Source organism: Mya arenaria, chromosome 5 (assembly GCF_026914265.1).
Source record: "Mya arenaria isolate MELC-2E11 chromosome 5, ASM2691426v1".
NCBI classification, from domain to species: domain Eukaryota; kingdom Metazoa; phylum Mollusca; class Bivalvia; order Myida; family Myidae; genus Mya; species Mya arenaria.
Genome location: NC_069126.1, coordinates 16673598 through 16693816, shown reverse-complemented (window position 1 = coordinate 16693816; position 20219 = coordinate 16673598). Strand labels below are relative to the sequence as shown.

The following is a 20219-nucleotide window of genomic DNA, read 5'->3' as shown; positions in this document are numbered from 1 at the left end:
CTCGTAAATGAACTGTCAAAATACATTTAGTGCGGGGGGTGGGGGGGGGGGCGAATCTTGCTTAATAATGTTTTCAATATTTGTTCCACGTTTTAGTACAATGATGCTTTCTAAAATGAAACTCTATGATCACCCAGTTTTAAACCTTTTAATTTATAAGGCAGATTGTGATTGATGCTCATCAAACAATGACTGCATCGTATCTTTAAAAAGATTTTGCATTAGGTGCTCTGAATTGTATTTCTCCGTCTGCAGATAGTGTTGGGATCTCGTATCATTGAAGTACTTGGGGTTTAAGTTTATTATTATTTGTTTTATTGTTAAGTTTCCTCAAGTTGATGCATAGTTTGATAAGATTTACCTTTTGCGTTTTTTCTTTATTTAGCATTGTTGGGATAAGAGTGAAGTTTGTGCACTTAAACTGGTTAACCCCCCAGTAAATTTACATTTTACTGACCGTTCCAAGGCGGTACCTAACAATCCTTGATAAATATACCTTGTTTTTTGTATATATAGTATGTATGCAATGTGCTGTTTGTGGAGTTTTGTGCTGTTTTTCCATGTTTCTTGTTTGTTTGTTTTTTGTTCGTTTGTTTTTGTGTTCTATGTCTTTGGCGTTTACACAGTGCCATTAAACCGGGTTTATGTTTAAAGTTTTTGCTACTGAGCTTATTTTTGTAGTTTTTCGCATAAATACTGTTAGTGTAAAACCCAGCCAAACATATGAATATGTGCATACCCGATGATATCGAGTGAATGAGGAAGTTTTTGTAAGTGTCTATGTTTAACTCAAATGCCATTTGGCCTTTATTATGCTAAGAGTAGAAATATTCACTTTAAAGTTTAAGTAAAATATCCATGTTTGTAACATTATGAATCGGATGACATTGACTTGTTGGTGCTTCTTATTAATAATCAAGACATATGGTAAGTCAAATTTGCATTGATTTTTAAACAGTCGACAGGATAAATTATGTTTATGTGTCTTTGTGCATTTTATTGCATTTCATTCCAAACACAAAATATTTAGTTTTATTCCCTGAATAGTCTTAAACATTTAAACGGATTTGTTTTGTCTTGCCAGTGGTAGACAGATCATACCTTCATATTACTTGATTAGTATTCCTATTTCATTTATATCTACGTTACAGTGCTGTTTTACGTACATGTGCATTACGTATTTGTGCAGTGCAGTACAAATATACCTAATCTGATAAGGAGAATAATATATTGACGATGTGTATACATGCTTTCAATAGTTTAACGAATGCATAAGGAAGTGAAATAAGAACCTTTATGCCCTAGTTCTTGCCTACAAATCATCAAACGAATCTAAAATTAAAAAGCGGTTGTTTTTCTTAAAATACTGCTCGACTATGTCTCAATATTGAAGTATTCTGGTTGTGTTTGTAATCGCTTTTCTTTGCATGTACTCAAATTAAACACCAGTAGAATTTTATTGCTAACAAAGGTAGATCATTTAGTTAAATTAAAATAACAGAATACTAAAAACTTTTAGTTGTCCTTGCTAGTATATTATGAATCAAAACTGAACGTAAACGAGTTATATTTCTTTTCGGAAACTAAATAATAGTAAGACAGGCTTTAAATATTATCGAATAGTAAAATTCTATCTCAGATTAAAGGCTTAGTTTAAGGAATGTTTTGCATGATAATCCCCTGCTGTTCATCTCCTGTTTATATCTCTGGTGTCACAGTAGGGGCCATTTCCTGTGTATTTGTCTACTGGCTCAGGGCCAATTACGGTAGAGCTTTTCGAGTAGAGTATCTCATTGTTTCGCTAATAACTATAAACAATATGCATAGCTTATGTAATTATTAATTAAATCAATTGGAAATAAATAATAAACAAATAAGAGTGATAAGTTTTTAAATAGTTATATAACATATATATTAAAATCCATTTTTTATGCGTGGTCAACATTGTTATATCCAAATTGTGAAGCATCTTGGTTAAATCATATTAAAGAGGTATTTTATAAAAAATACCTCTTATTCTTATTCAAAGTCATTGTCCTAATAATATTATTATAATCTGAAAACAAGAAAAACTAAAAGACAAGATTTTATAGTCCACTTCTATAATAAAATCTTTATAACTGCACAGCTGGACACTCAGCAGCACAAGGCAATTATGATAAAGATCAATACACAGAAAGTGTGTACTATACACGGTTTGGGGGGGGGGGGGCACTTATAGAAGGCTTAAACTAGGCCTTTAAGACAAATATACAACTTAATATATATATGAAAAACTTAGTCAATCTTATGGTCATCCAATCCTGACGTCATTCACTGTTAATACCCATTATTTAAATCCAGCAATCCGATTAGCCAGATCTTGCATACATTCTGTTAAGACTGATAAGGCGTATCAACACTGTTCATGTTATACAAATGTGATTAATTAAAAAAAGTATTTTCATGCATACCTAGGTTTTAAAATCAAGAAATATATTAAAGAAATGTATGACAAATTTAATACTTTGTACATATTATGTTTTCTTTCGTAAGTGATCAACTTATATTTTTTTCGCAAAAAAAAATAAAATAGGAAGATATTTGGTAGGCTAGTCTTAAAGTGACCTTTTGATGGAAAAATGGAATCTTTCATTTCTATCTATTTAGCAATTTATAATGTATAACGCTCAATTTGCACGAAAACTGTTTACCGTAACACTTTGAATTTAGCCGCATTACTTAAACTTTATTTTGGAAAGTAGAAAAACACAAATGGTTATCATGATATCTTAAAGATATTGTCCATTTAATGTAAAAAAAAAAACATTTCTAAATGAAAATATTGCCGTGCTTATACGAAAACTAAAATCGTGTGTTTTGCTTGATCATGTTTTAAGGAACTTATTTTATATAAGAATCTTTAATGCAACTTAAATAATCTTAAATCTGTATAAACCGTTCAAAATAACTGACTCATCGTTTATGATTAATATAAGCTCGTCCACAAATGTTCGAGTTTTTAGCCAGTGTTGAAATTTCAATTTTTGGTGCACTTGGCAGTTTCCGAAACATCACACCAGATATGTCTTCTAAACAGTTACTGATAAAAAACGCATGTGTTTGATACTTTCTGGTATTATACATAAGCACACCAAACCGTTAGACATTCAATAATTATATATATAAGTAACGGGGTTAGTAGGTGAACCATATGGGATATGCAAAACGAAGGTAACCGTATATCCCATATCCGGTCACTTACTAACCCCGTAATGCACCTATCGACAACCTGTTAGCATTTATCAATTTATTAGAAATATATTATATACTTATCAGAATCGGAAAATAAGCGCCATGTTTGTACGATACCGTTTAATGACCCTCTATGGAAAACTTTAGTGTCACCGCGTGACCAGTCCTGGATAAAAGACGTTACGGAAGTCATTGCCTGAGCTGTGCCTGATAAGTTCTTTATCAATCATGTTCCCTTGGCTCAGTACTGAACATATAACGCCTTGCTTGGTTTGATACCTCTATGTAAAACGTTTATGCGTTTGGCATTGGTAAATTCCTGCAAGCGCATTATAACATTGATTGTTTTTTATTTTAGATCACAATCACACAAAAGATATAGCTTGCTTCACACATGTCATTCTACCGTATGGCTTTTTTCTTTTGCATTCATCATTTCATTCTGGAGAGCACTATACCACGAACAGTTTCTATACGGAAATACATGCTTCTGAGAAATGTCCATTATACTTAGAAATTGCATTTATTTGGGTCTGACATATTTCTGGTGTTACTTTGCCCCGGACTTCCCGCATTTTAGATCAATCACACCACTATCATGAAATTCCCGTTGGTGACTTTGACCTCAAGCTTGCAATCCTAGTATTTTGCATCTATAATACTAACTGGGCCAAGCGTTTTTAACTTTATCTTAACCTTCAGAACAACAGCCGGCATTCCTTGTCCAACTATCTATCTAGCCTTTTACAACAAAAATGATGCTACAACATCAGATTTGGAGTTGCATTGATGTTTTTAAACTCTGATGCCCAACATATTTTGTTTGATTTTATCAACTTCAAAACTGGTTATCGTTTCACATCCAATTTGGTTTAATATTTGCCATTGAAAGGAGTTTCTTTTCTGACAATTTGATATGGTTCGATATTAGTCGAGAGGTATTTGCTTAAGTATTAATGTGCCCTTTTCATGAGGCGTTGATAATTGTTTTGATGTACTTCTAAACATTATGTCTAATGTCTTGACCAATGTTTCATGTGATTTTTTTTGTTTCGTTTCTGTAAATAGCAGAGTCGTTAAAAACATAAATAAAACATATCAATAATATTGCGCTTGATTATTGGACTTTACGCTATCCAGTGGTTTATATAGAGAATCTCAAATGAGTATTTATTTTGTATCGAATTTATTAAATGAGTTCATTCTAAAACGACGAGACTGAGGCTCTGAAAGTTGTTATCGTTTTTAAATGACGAGTTTAATAGATTTAATACAAAATAATCATGAATTTGAGATTCTATTCATAACATAACTCAATTAGGTCAAAGTTTCTTCAATTCACATTCACGTGTTCTAGTGCGAAAAATTACATTGTGCGTTATCATGATGATTCTTCCGCAGTAACGAAAATAGTCCTACATACAAACATTTTACAATAATAGCAAACATAATTATTGTCTGAATTAACAACAAATAAAGATTTCTCTTAAAAACAACAAAAATGCATATTTCAATCCATTCCAATCAATAATAAGAGCAATGTCATAATTGACGTTATTATCACTCTTATCACGAGAGTAGGTACATGTCATTTGGCGGTTGAATTTTTATGCGACAAACTACAGGAACAAGCCCAGTAGCAAAATGTTTTAACATAAACCCGGTTTGATGGCACTGGGTAAACGCCAAAGACATTGAACATAAAAACAAAGAATCACAAACAAGAAACATAAAAGAAATGCACAAAACTCCACAAACAGCAAAGTGCATACATATTATATATAAGCAACTAGGTATGTTTATCAAGGATTGTTAGGTACCGCCTTGGAACGGTCAGTAAAATGTAAATTCACTGGGGGTTTAAACCATTTTAAGTGCACAAATCTCACTCTTATCCCAATCCTAAATAAAGAAAAAAACGCAAAAGGTAAATCTTATCAAAGTATGCATTAACTTTAGGACACTTGAAGGTACCGCCTTGGAACGGTCAGTAAAATGTAAATTTACTGGGGGTTTAAACTTGAAAAGACTGTTAGTCAGCGTCACAGTCGCTTTCAATAGTGCGAATTCGATATACAGCATTGATTTATGTCATTTTGACGAATGTGCACATGGATATTACCTCCGTGAATTGGAGCACCAAAATTATTGTAAAATCCACCAGAAAAAAAGTGAAATTAAATGTGGAATCAGTGACAGTGTGAACTTGAGCATTGCTGGCAAACTGCATAGATCGAGCATTTTGCATGGAAGTAGACGGGGCATTATCACTGGGGTATAGGATGTTGGATATTTTCTTGTGTTGATTTGTATTTTCGTGACTATAGTTGTTTATAGATGTAATGTATTCGTGTCCCGATATTTGTATAATCTGGTTCGCAGAAACATTGTTGTCATTCAATTTCTGAACGAAGTATTTTCTGGCGCTGTGATCAGGGAGTCGTTTGTTTGGATTAATCCCAGCCTTCTCCGTTTCATAGTGAAGCTGAGTTTGTTGACACTGACAGGATTTCTTTTTAAGCATCGTTTCTGATGTTTGCTAACGTTTTTTGACAGCGCGCATAAATACATTTTCTGTGATGCGGTTACCTAATTTGCATAGTTATTACACACGTTATATATAAAAAATACTATATGGGGTTATATCGCTCCTGCGCCATAAGTTATGTTAAAAGGAGATTAATGAGAGAAATTAGAAAATGATATTTAATTATTTCAAGTTTAAACTGCACACAATATCAATGACGTCATTTCCGAAATGACGCCACGTTCGCATACCAATTGGTGCATGTTTCACTCTTGGTGAACATTTTCTTATCATTTGGTGTAACAGAAAAAAAATAATTATGTTCAATGAACAAACCTATACCATTGTGTTTTTTTTCAGGTAAGGTAGGATATACATGTTTTTGTACAATGCATGATAATCTCGGGCAGTATAATGGAATTCAAGGTTAAATACCATCACATATTGAATGCATGTCGTATGCTGAAGATTTGCATGAGCACTGGCGGCTCAAAAAGTACAAATATAAATTATTGTGTTTGCCAAAACAGTGTGATTTTCAAGAATCTAGACAATACTCTGTTAATGAAACTTATCATTGTTTATAAAAATACACATGCCTGCATTGATCATGTACAACTAGTATCCTGCCAGAATGAACATGATTGTAACTCCGTAGTGAGAGCACGGCGGCGATTCATTGTATACGAAAACTAAAAACAAACATCAATAAAAAAACAGCGCCTTAGCATAAACTTGGTTTCGCGAGGGACAATAATACCTGTGTCGTGCAGTAAGAGCATTAATGAAAAAAAGAATCTTTTTGGCACATCTCCTTACTATTGTATCCTTAATGTTTTTAGACATCTTAGAGATCTTGAAATTTCATGACCCTCTAACAGCGAACTGAATTTCACTACCACTTCCTGTTTACTACATGTTTACTATCATAGTATTAGGATGTAACTGCGATATGGTGGGAAACATCCGTTATCTGGGGTGATATATACTACCAAATGGCTTATTATAACACAATTCGTTGAAGTATTGGTTAAGGTATATAAAACTTTATTTATCTAATCTCAAATGAGAAACCAATGAACATTTTTTCTGTGCCACTCAATCAGAATCATATAACACCCCAAGTCATGTGAATGTTTACAATCACAACTGCTGACCAGAGCAGACCTCATAAACCTGATTAACCACGCCTCCACCGCCATATAGGCCTAATTGCTGGCCGGCAGGATATTTTGGGTTATGCACGCCGGCCTTTAACAGTGTTCAGTTTCAAGTCTGTATTGTTTTTATAATGCCAAGGTCGAGTCCATTTTAAAGGTCAAAAGGTTAAGTTGGAGGAAAATACACTACCGATATAGCTTCTTTCTTTTGTTATTTAAAAACAATAATGAAGTGCTATGTAAGTGCTTTCATTTTTTTTTTTGAATGCACCATTTTTTGTAGCCATAAGGATATTCAAAACGGCGCCCAAAAAACAATATTCAGAATCATCTAAAACTGAATGATAACAAAAGTTGATAATAGGGTGTCAATCATTAAATTTTGAGAAAGTACAAAAGGTAAAACAATCAATGGTATATAACGAACTGTTCTTTTTTTGTCTGTAGTATATTGAAGTAATGACTAAATGCCAACGCGTGGTGTGGACCAAGAAGTCCAACATGGCGTTGAAGATTAACCTCCATTAACTGCCAATTCAGTACAATGTTATGTTTAAATGGAGAGGTGAATATTCACGCTAATGCTATTTCTCTTATAATGTTCTTCAAATTGACATATAATATTAACTTCTTCAAGGTCGACTCAATGTCAAGTTCATTCAAATGTCAAAAAATTAAAATACTAGTACTCCAAAAAAGTCATTTGTAAAGATAAAGCAATTGTCTTGTGAAAGGTGTTTGGATTATTTTTTGAATGCTTAAAAAAGTGTGGATAAACACCTCAAAAGGCTTGTTTGCGTCAAAAAAGGATTTTTTTTTTGAATTTTTTTATTACTAGTTTATGTGAACCATTTATGGAGAATGCTGCCAATTGCATTATAATAAACTGATATTTATCGGCCATCTTTGACGTAGTGTTGTATTATAGATAATGGAATAGTTGTGATAAAAAGTGATTCGCTATTTTCTGAGTAAATAATGTAATAAAAAGGGTTTAGATGTGATATCATTTTGAAATACTAAATGGTTCCAACCTATGAAAAAGAAGAGGTAGCTCATTAATCCCAGAAAACACACCAAATTGAAAGTAAACTCCATTTTTGCGCGGCCGCCTTTGACGCCATATTAAACTTGATAATGACCAAAAATGCTCACTCATTACATTTAAATCTACTCGTCCAACGTTAACAAAACATTATGATAATTTCGGACGAAAAGCCAACGTACATCGTTGAAAGAAGAAAAGACATGTTGGTATATTGTGAAGGCCAACTCGGAGGCAAACACACGAACATTTTCAATAAATAATCTATCACAACTTTTAGTATTCCCCAAGAGTGTATTTTGATACTGACCGTTAAAATGTAAACACCTCTTTCACAGCTTGAACCCTGAGCAGCTAAATACTTTAATATCAATATTTTATAAAGCTAAAAATACTTTCGATTATTTACATGTAAATATGTTAAACAAACAAAGGCTTATTAAACAGATTTATTTTGATATCTTATGACCTCATTAGAAGTAAAAACATATTTTAAAATTGAACTTTAAAATTTCAATTTAAAATGATAATACAAATTCAATATGTATTTATGAAAATATTTTTTCATACACGGAATGTTAGAACCATTTGTTCTCCTAAATTTATTCAATAGTACATCTCTTTTCATTGTCGACTGATTATAACTTGACTTGATCACGTAAAGAATAAAATATTGAATACGAGTAGATCACCTTCACTTATCGTGATCCAACGTTTTATTTTATGAATGCATTGCTATAAAACATCATTCATGTCTATGCTTATTGTTTCCTTGAACAGCAAATTTATTATTCTTCAAGCGTTGACATTAACACAACAAATGCTATGGTACAACCTAGTTAACAGTTGCATATGATTTATTCGTGTAAAAGATATGTTTGGGGGTTATTTGTAGAATGAGTTACAATCTTTTATCACATTATTGTTGTACGAACAAAATTATCTTTAGGTTTATTTACTATTACTTTATATATATTACTATTTTAAATGTTTATTAATAAGTGCTTAATGTCATATTATAGCATGCCAAAACATCACTTTGACATTTGACCAGCTCAGCATTGAAGAAAATAAAACACTGACGTTGACATGTTCTTTAAAATCAACTCAGGCGTTTGTTATTTTGAATTACAAAAAAAGAACCGGTGTTCCTGTAGATCAGAACAATTACATCCTCTTCAACAATGTTAATAATAATTGCACAGTTCTTCCTCAACTGGACGATAACATCGAAGTTCTTTCGGCCTGTTTTTGTAAAAATGCATTGACCTACACATGCGTCACAAAACCCCTAACAAGACACACCAGTGGTGATAGTTGGTTATGCATAGGAGCGGATGGAGCAAAAAGCGATATTGTGTACACCAGCCTCATAGGTAAGCAAGTGTCTCCTCCTTGGATATTATAATATAGATATTACATTTTCGTTCAAATGCATTTTCACAATTTACATAACAATCGTTAAAACGAGCTACAAGTAAACTGCATTTAATCATATTTCAGTACCAACTCAATCGGCAACAATACTGGAAGACATACAAGCAAAAATAGATACACAAGAAGGCGATTTGGTAAATCTTACTTGTGAGTCATATTTTAGTATTCCGGCAGCAAATATCAGTTGGTTTCTTGACAACAAAACACCGGCTGTGTACGGCGATGATAAACCAATTTCTTCTGCAATCAAAACAACAGTTAGTGAGAACACGGATAGGACGTACACAACTAAAAGCGTCCTGATATTTAATCCCCATAAAAATGAAGATGGTATGTCTCTTTACTGTAATGCAAGCAATTTGGACTCGCGGATTGCGACGAGTAGGAAACTTTTATTGAATGTGAGATGTAAGTAAATAACTTCTAGCTGCAAACAATACCAATAACGTTTTTTTATCATTATCTCTTACACGTGTGTTTAGTTTAATATTTGGGTATGTGCATGTAACGAACATGAAGTTTGTTTATTATAGACAAATAACTCAATATTAAAAACTTCGCCAACTTATTTCGAACAAAATTGTAGGTTTGCACGTTTGTTAATAAATCAGTTCGAAATAATGACCGTATCATCAACCAAATATTAGTAAGTATTTTGAAAGAGCGTTTCCTTAACAATGGAACACGTCATATAAAGAAATATAACATGAAATTAAAATATCTGCCGTGGCCATTCCTTGTGAAATATTTTACTAAAAATTAAATTATAGTCGTAGCGTATTGAAACCTTTAGTACAGTTATATGAGGTAATTTTGTGAAAGAGAAAGTCGCCATTATTGAAACAATTCAAAAGTGTAACTGTTACCATAAGCATGCTCATTTCTTCTAGATAAGCCAGATACTACAATTCTGATAAACAACAACGAAAGTTATATCGACTACTACATGATCCGGAATTCACTAACTATTCAAAGTTTACAATGTGACGTTCGTGGTGGTAATCCGCATGCAAATTTGACGTGGATGTGTTATGATGCAAATCAAACGCATTTCAACACGCTAATGGGTGCTACTAGTGTAATTATTTGGATGGCAGGGACGCATGGAGACTCAGAATGCACATGCACAGCATCACATATTCTTGGATGGTCTGCTGAAAAGAGAGTATCTATACACGTATTGTGTAAGTTTATTTTCATAATATGATTTAAAATACTGATAAATTGAAGTTTACTTTTTAATTGTATGTTGTATTTGAATACTGTATTACACAGTCAAATCATACTTTAGATAATGTTTCTCTAGATCCACCGTCTGAGCCGACCTGTGAGGTTGGAACGACGACAGTTAGTGGTGGACCCGTTAATATTACTATATTTTCAAACGTTACGATGGAATGCACAAGCGATGCTTATCCAGAACAAAGCACATTTGTATGGACGTTACCAAAAGGAACGGATGTAGTTGGAAACGAATTATTTCTACTTAACTTTCAAATGGATAACGAGGGGATATACAATTTGTATATTGAAAATACAATGACACCAAGCAAAGGAGACAAAATTGACGGAAGAAGAAATGTTTCATTTTTCCTCCGTGTACATCGTAAGATTGATTATAACTAACAGCTTGCTAAGTAACCACATGATATCACTAACCGAGCATATAATAATAATATGATATAATATTATATTGCTATTATTTAACATAGTATTGTTGAACTGTACACCTTATATAATAATGTAAATTGTATAGTAATTTTAGTAACATAATGAAAACTGATCTTTGCTTAGAAAAAAACTCAATGGGACGTAAAGATATTACTCATCACATAATTATAAACTTGAAGGCCAAAGTTAGATTGGAATTGTATTTGATTTTTTTTTCAATAATCAAACGATCTTTGTAATTCGCATTGTCGTCAGATAAAGGGTAACAATATATGTCTATGATTCTTCCACTTGAAAATCATTAATGGACATTGTTTCTTATACAAGGCATCTTTATCTTTACTTAAGTGTCATACAAAAGAACAATGACCAAATAAGTACCATATCCATAGTCGAAACTGTATTCATTTTCTTCCTTATGAAATACCAAACAAAAACTATTATCTCAAATCATTTATCACCGATCTTATTCCACCGTCTTCCTCACAGCACCAAGATGTTTTATAGCCAAGATGTTTGCTGTTTCATAAGGTGCCATTGATATATAAGTCAACTATAGTTATACGTTCTTTGAATATATCAAATGATTGAAGTGCTTTCTTTATAACAGAGTTCAAGTATTGGAAAGCATATATAAGTACTATGTATGCATTATTTGTTACTACATCCAATTCTAAAAATGTTTCTGCTTTATATAGATTAGGTTGACTAACTTGTGATAATAGGAGTGTTGTGTGAAAAGGCAATTTTCATTAGAAAAATGATTTAAAAAATAACTTTACAAAATAACCCTGACTTGGTGATGCTTATCTAGCACATTGTAACAATTTTGAGATTTATATTAATATACCGACGATGTAAAAGGAGAAGATGTTCTACGATTCAGGACAAGAAGATCATTAAATAGGTTAAAATGAGTCTTGTTAAACTCAGGTTTAAGCTTAATTTTAGTGGATACAATGAAATATTTCAAATCAATAAATTCATATTATGGCCCCATTTCTACTTTTAACATGTTCTTGGTTGGCATAAATTTTCTTGATTTTGCTTCCATTATGATCGCCACCTTTCATATTTGTTCCATATTTTTTGTGTGACTCTTGCTATATTCGATGTTTGTTATTGTTGTTCATGTTTTTGTTATTATTGCTTGTTTTTGTGTTGTTGTTGTTGTTTTTTTTTTCTTTTTTCTTTTTGTTTTTTTTCTCTTTTTTTTTGGGGGGGGGGGGGGGGCGATTAAGGAATATAACTCAATAAGAACCATTACCTACAATGTTGTTTAAGGACTATTCCAAGGGTTTTTATTTACCTTCTGTATATTTTACAATTAATTATTTCTAGAACTAAAAGTTTTTATTGTGACTTTGTGAGTACATTTGAAACCAAACACTTACACATACTATTTCATCGCTTGATAATTGAAAAATAATAGTTTATAGTTATCGAATATTTTTTAAGAGCTTTTATTAAAAATATTTTCTTACTTAAAAGTTCATGACCAATCCATTAGTTTTATATTTATGTGAAAGACTACAGAAACTAGCTCAGTAGCCAAAAGTTTCAACATAAATCCCGTTTAATGGGACAGGGTAAACGCCAAAGACATAGAACATAAAAACAATAGATCACACAAACGAAACATGGAACAACATCACAAAACTCTACAAACAACACAGTGCATATATACTATAGAAAAGAAACTTAAATTAAACACCAGTCGTCTATTTTTTAATTTTATAAAAATTCTAAAACAGCACTTGCATGTGGCACTTTTGAAATTTCTTATTAGCTCATTCTACATGTATAGTTTGGGAATAACTTTTTTAATCAACAAACAACCTTATTGTATACGCATTGATATTTAAACGTTTGGTTATTCTGCAAAGTTTGAGAAAATATAAAACTGTTTAACACATTTTATTTTTGGAATTGTCTTTACTGTGACTGACCGGTAGCATTTAGTTTGGTAAGTTTGTTGAAAGTATTAATTGGATAGGGTCACCGGTCGCTCCAGTTGCCTTAACAATATGTAATATTTTTTATCTGATTTAAAAAGTCGTTGTTCTGTTAAAGACTCGCAAAATACCGCTTCTAGCAAATGTTATCAGTGTAATTATTTTCATTATTTTTAAATAAATGTTTCGATCAAACTTTAACGTTTCAAGTTTCAACTATCAAAGGATCTCTTTTCAAGAATTTATTTATCATTCACTACAGCACTGCGGTCCGTATTTTGTAAAAAAAATGCAGTTTTTTTCTTTACTTAGGAATCATTATTTATGTCCTAATCATTCTTGGAAATTGAATAACGTTAAGTCATGTGAAACGAGGCATTGTTAGTATTAAACTTCTCATTACTGACAATTTCGATAAAAACCTAAACTGCAGTATTTATACTTTATTTAGTTTGTGCTACCCAAGGATACTTCTTCCAAGACACTTTTACCGATATTATTCTGGTTTGAAATGTGTTGAGGACAACTGTAGCTGCTTATTTTTTTTCAGATCCGCCAAAGATAACAAACCTTAAAACGACTCTGAAAGTTCTTGAAGGTGTTAACTTCAATTTATCTTGTGACGCGGAACCTGGAAATCCAAACTATACATTCTTTTCTTGGACTAGTAGCCACCAGCCTCAAAGAAATACAACTGATCAGCTACTCACCATTAATAACATATCTCGAACCGATGCAGGGGTGTATATTTGTTTTGCTCGGAATATAATGCACCCTACTGGATTTCCGATACAGACCGGAAGTGATAAGAAAAACGTTACTATTGATGTTCAGTGTACGTGTGTTGAGTTTATTTTTACGTTTAGGATATTGATATATTTGAATACTTTGTCTAAATATCATAGATGACTCGATTATAATATATGATCAGAATTAGAATACAAATACTTTTCCGTGTGGACTGTTTGTGTTTGTATCATTTATATCGACTAAAGAGGGCCTTTGATTGGACCATTGCATTTATATTATAACAATAAGAAATTTGTTTTAATCAATAATGATGTTTCATTTTCAGATCCAGCTACCCTTCCAATGTTCTACAGTTTTACGTGTACAAATTACAGCTTTGTTAATGGAGGATCTATTAAAGTTATTCTCGGTGAATCGTTGCGGATAAACTGTTCTGCAGGCGGAAATCCGTCACCAACATATTTCTGGTCTGAAGGAATAAAATCAAGCCAGCTTTACATCGCAAACGTTTCATTAAACCATGCTTCTAAGTATTTATGCACTGCCAATAATACCATGAACGATTCATACGGAAGCAGTGTTTCATCATCGATGACGTCGAGTTTTTATCTCGGTGTTTTGAGTAAGTAGGAACAAAAAAACACTTAGTATGTCCTTTTCATTTGTGGTGTTGTTGTTGATTTTAGACAAATTTGATACTGCCATATATTCTCCAATGTCTTTGGGATACATTGAGATCTACTTACGATATTACCTGTTCTTTTGGGATACCTGCAAGATGTATGTTCTTATGGTTAATACAAAAGACAAATTTGCTTTAGTTGGTGATGTAATTGTAGGTATAAACTTAATACTTTAGTCTAGTGCATCAAATTCATGTAACTGTTTCATACTAAGTGAATACATAGATTAAAGGTCAGTGATGTGCACTCCTGTCCTTCTGCGGTATTTGTTATCTAACGTACTGGTTTTGGTGTTAACGTTCGTATTAATCCCTTTCATATAATGAAACATCTATATTTGATTTTCGCCATATTTTATTTTTCATTTAAACGGTAAAATTTATAGATTAGGATTGTTTATAATTGGCGACCATTGTTTACCTTTTTGTGTAATGGTTATGGAGCTCTTTAAAATTTAATCAATCTTTGAGTTTTATCATTTGTTTACTATAACTTTGACAATGCTTTATAATTTTATTATTAATTCAGATTGTTGATCTCATTTTTTCACGGCTTGATGATAATTTAATAATTGGTCATACTCTTTTCATTAGCACCTCGTCGTTGAATGTCTTTAGCTCACACTTTCTTAAAGAATGATTCCTGATTCATGGTGCATTTAATCTATAACTTTAAATTCTTTTTAATATCTTAAAGTATGTACTTTAAGCAAAGAAGGTACTAGCGTTTATTATTTCATGTTTTGTATCTCGTATTTATAACTATGCATCTCTGTGAATCATCTATTTGCATAGAAACATCTAACCAAAACATTTGGAACCATCTAAGGTGCCGATTGGCTTCTATAATAATAGCACCTATAACTACTGTAATAGTTCACAAATGATTTTCAAAATCTAAGTAAAGTCTTAATAATCACAAGCTTGAACTGTTGCCAACCTCAATCTCATTTGTATTATGTTCATTATGACTGCCGTATTATTTCGATTACCGTGATATATGCAAAATAACAACATGCCCAGTTTTCGAACATAAGGTCGTAGGTAACACTGGTTGTCTTAACATTAGGTAATCTCTCGTGATATACTTATAGCGTATTTAAAAGTCTTAACTTAAGGCTCGCAACATCGGCGCTAGGAGAAGCTTAACAGTAGTGGCTTTATATTATTATCAATGAACAATTTTAATCAAACAGCACCTTTGTTTCATACCTTGTGCTCTAAACAAATCAACCTTCGACATTGCGCTTTCCTTTCGTGCCAGCCGGCGTTGTGTAACAGCTGTTGAAACTCGTACGTTATACGTCTGCAGTGAAGTAAAATAATATGTATTTTTGTTCATTAACTGTCGTGACAACTCTTGTAAGTTTTGGACTTTTCATTTTGGTAATATATAATTTTGCTGTTTTCATACTTTGGATGTGCTGCCATAGGGTGTGTCTCCACAAATGTACTTTTATGACTAGCTTCAAAAGTAACATTTGTTTTCAAAGTGTGATAAGGGATCAAATTGTATGTGCTGTGTCTTTCAGATCCACCCCAAATAGCAGATCTGAACACAACAATTGAGGTCCTGGAAGGTGAAAACTTCAGTGTAATTTGTTACGCAGAACCTGGAAATCCAAATGTCACATCATATTCTTGGTCAAGTGAAAACCCTGAAAGAAATACATCTGATAAATACCTGATCATACATGACATATCTCGAACCGATGAAGGCAGATTCACATGTTCAGTTAAAAATATGATGTACCCGACTGGGTGTCCACCAAAGATAGGAAGTGATGTCGAAAGCGTTTATGTCGACGTCCAGTGTATGTGTATTTGTTGTATTCTAGCCAATGACACAATTTCACTTCCGAGATTAAAAATTGTATAATAAGAATATGTCTAAACGAAAGAAAAAGATGATATTACATGCATTCATCGCACCTATACTTAACATTGTAAAGAGTTACCGTATAAGATTTCAATTTTATATACCTCTTCAATTAAATTTAATAAAAGAATATCGTTTTGTAATTGTATGGTTATTAGTTCTCTAATAATTCATTTTAATACGTTGATATGTAGCTGAACATTTCAAAGTATCATTTCTTAATATTCTAACATTTAAGATAAAGCGTCAATAACGAGGTTTGCAGCTCAGGAGCTTTCTGTTTATCATGGTGACAAACTCGTGTTTGCGTGTGAAGTTGATAGCGATCCACCTGCTAATATCACCATTTTATCACCTACTGGATCGTCGCTAAAATATGTTCATGGAATCAATCAGTTTCAATACATCAAGACAAGTTCGTGCTTAGAAGACATTGGGCAGTTCACTTGTGTCTCTGTAAACAAACACAATCGTAATCAACCAGACAGAAGTCATGTCACAGTGGATGTCAAATGTAAGTGATAACATTGTTTATGCGGTTCTCTCATTTTCGAGTACATTATGCTTTACTTACCGTTGTTAACACACTTCTGTGTGTTTCCTAATCGTGACGCAATCGATTACTGTAGCCGTAACAAACGCATTTTTAAGGACGCCATATGCTCTGCTTCTTCTCATTAGATTTGTTTATCTTTAAAAGTAAATTATAATTATTGTTTGCCCGAATATAGAACAGAAGCTTAATAAATGAATATTATTTGTAAAAGTCCTTGCATATAATTAGTCAGAAAACCTGTAAACAGGGACAAGTAAAGTGCGAATTGTACACTTTTCAGCAAAATCAAACCGGTATCGTCTCTTTGAATTCAAATATAACATAACATAGTGTATACAAGAATTGCAGCGTAAATACGCATCCTAATCTTTCATGGTAAATGGTCATTTATGAGTTAATAATCAGTGATTACTTTAAACATACTCATGTGACAAATTTAATAATGTTTCCTCCGGTATAACCGTTTTTCAACATATTCTTTGTATATCTTTCATACAGGTCGACGCATGCATGCACACATATGTTCGTAACTTTATTTTTGGGTTTTTTCAACAATGACTTGATTTCCATTTTGGGAGATATGTTGCAGTTAAAATGAATGAACTCTTTATTCATCTTGTTTATCTATATTGGTTAAACGTTTCGTTTATCATATCAAAATGATACAACTACAGATTACTCAGAAATAAAGGAATGTTAACATTTTACTCTTTTTGAAAATGAAATAATTTTTAGTAGAAACAAGATATTTTGTACTTTCCATTTTCTGTAAAAGAATGCTATCGGCGTCTACCCTCTGCCATTAAACGGGGTTTATGTTTAAACTTTTTCTATTGAGCTTGTTCTCTAGTTCATCACATTCGTGCTAACATTGCTACTATTGTATTTTTCACAGTGATGAGCAAAACAGTATTTTGCTTTAATATTATATCGGCCTAATTAAGAGGAGTTTTAACGTAAACATGATATCTTATAGTGACTTGGTGATGCAATACACAAAAAGAGATAACCCATCCTATTATTATATACAGGTGCTCCTATGTATCCGACTGACTACAACCCAATTACAACTATGACAGTAAGACCTGGTGAAAAGGTAGTTTTTAAGATAGAAATATTTTCGAATCCTCCACCTACCAACATAACATGGACCAACAGTTCAAGCACTATGCGGATGCCAGAAACAACAACACCTAACAGAGTTATTATCAACACTACAGATGACATTTCATCTTCGCTTATTATAACAAGCGTTGAACCCTGGGACTACGGTAATTACTCAGTAATGGTGGAGAACGAAATCGGAAGCATGATCGAAACGTTTCTTATTGTTGAAGACAGTAAGTGACGTTTATGCATAATTACGTTATTCTTTTACTTAAATGTCATCGACCTAAGCAAAATATATATTCTTAATCTAATCGTACTGGTATTGCAGTGTTTACTTACTAAATATAACTTAAGAAGTCAATACTTTTAACATTTCATATTTTTGGTATCTTGTATGTCACAGTCAAATAAAAAATAACTTCTCTAGTAAAATGGTATTTCAAAATATAAGTGACATGTAAGCAACAAGGTTTCGAAAAGGTCAAGCTCAGTGACCATTTAATTGACAAGATATCAAAGAAGGTATTGTAACTTGTCAATACTATCCGGCGATGGTTTTCCGTTATATTTGGCCGAGCAACAAAATGTTGTTTTCAATGTACAGAGTCTAACCTTATAATTTGTCTTTTATGTAGGTAACTTGAAATTGTGAGTTACCTTTCATCATGTAAGGGCCTCTGATTAAAACAAACAACGATGGATGATGTTTGAACATATGTGCACATTTGGTCTGCATAACACAATCTTGAACGTTCGCAAAGATAAGCAAATGCGACAGGATGAAGATTGTTGACTTCCGTTCATAAGCAAAAAGATAGATAACAAGTTTGAATCATTGAAATACTTGGGGTTTACCTTTTTGTTATTTATTTTTATTTGTTTTATTGATAAGTTTCCTCAAGTTAATGCATACTTTGATAAGATTTACCTCTTGCGTTTTATCTTTATTAAGAATTGTTGGGATAAGAGTGAGGTTTGTGCACATAAACTGGTTTAAACCCCCAGTAAATTTACATTTTACTGATCGTTCCAAGGCGGTACCTAACAATTCTTGATAAACATACCATATATATATATATATAGTATACTATATACTATATATATATATATATATATATATATATATATATATTATATATATAATAATATATATATATATATATATCTACTTAGGGCATTAAGGAGACCGTATGTATTTTACGGCATTAAGGAGACAATTTGTATATTTTTTGTTTTATACTTTATTTTGCTTTTTTGTTGATAATTTAGTATTGAAATGATCATTTATTATGTGTACAAGATTTAGGCTTCTTAAATTAATTAACAAAAAATATACGTAATTTGCGGTCTCCTTAATAATTTGTAAGTATGTTGCAGGTTTTAAGGGGACAGGTATATATGTCGAAGGGTTTATGGAGACCAGTGTATATATTATATTTTTTGAGGCATTAAGGGGACCATCCATATTTTATGGCATTAGGGGGACAAATTATATATATCTTACTTTTTGACCAGTTATTTTTATATAATTGTGTGTAATAAATCCACAAACAATGACCGGTCGAAACGGGAGGACTGCAAATTTCATAGGATATTCATCAGAAATCTTTTACAGACCATCTCATTCATTAAATGAAATTCAGCTTCAGTCACTTGGTATGTGTACCGTTTGATAAACAAAAAATATAATGGCCAGGGGCGGATCCAGGAATTGTCGTTAGAAGGGGGCGTTACTAAGGGGCGTTTGCAGGAGGATTGAGGGTTACTCAATCAAGAAATTTTTAACAATTTGTAGTCGGAAATGATGCATTATGTGCGTATTTATTTTCTTCTCATATATTGACACAAAAAGTAAACTTGGACGATTTTAAAGGCAGCGCACGCCGATTGCGCCCCATTCTCAATCCGCTAGTGAATGGTGACTTAATATTTGATATATTATGGTTAAATAGAACTTTCAGTTGAATTATATAGAAACTGTAAATGCTAAATACAAGTTCTGTGCTTGTAAAAACAATAAAAGTTTCGTCTGCACAGGAATGTGTCTGTTAACGCTTGAACAGTTAGCTCATGATTAAAGAACATTGTTCATTGGGTTCATTGTGACCCATGGAAGTTTTTTTTATTAAATTCCAACTTCCCCTTAAATTTTACTTGCCTAAAACTTTAACCTAAGTCAATCAGGGGCCATAACTTGTATTATGGAGTTATGT

The 20219-nt window shown here is 32.3% G+C and overlaps 1 protein-coding gene across 5 annotated transcripts; it reads left to right on the top strand.

Moving 5' to 3' along the window:
* The first annotated feature begins 802 nt into the window (after nt 1-802).
* Nucleotides 803-18754, top strand: LOC128235087 (hemicentin-2-like). 5 transcript variants are annotated; one of them, XM_052949809.1, is made up of 12 exons: nt 803-927; nt 8989-9342; nt 9470-9811; nt 10294-10587; nt 10710-11009; nt 13580-13864; nt 14105-14401; nt 15994-16275; nt 16579-16854; nt 17395-17418; nt 17928-18167; nt 18642-18754. In XM_052949809.1, exons 1-12 carry the CDS (start codon nt 873-875, stop codon nt 18656-18658), a joined length of 2766 nt encoding a protein of 921 aa, XP_052805769.1. In that variant the 5' UTR covers nt 803-872; the 3' UTR covers nt 18659-18754. The 5 variants fall into 5 exon arrangements, with proteins under 5 accessions (XP_052805769.1, XP_052805771.1, XP_052805766.1 ...); XM_052949811.1 differs by lacking the exon at nt 18642-18754 and having other exon boundaries at nt 9470-9550; nt 17928-18293; XM_052949806.1 differs by lacking the exon at nt 18642-18754 and having other exon boundaries at nt 17928-18293.
* The last annotated feature ends 1465 nt before the right edge of the window (nt 18755-20219 follow it).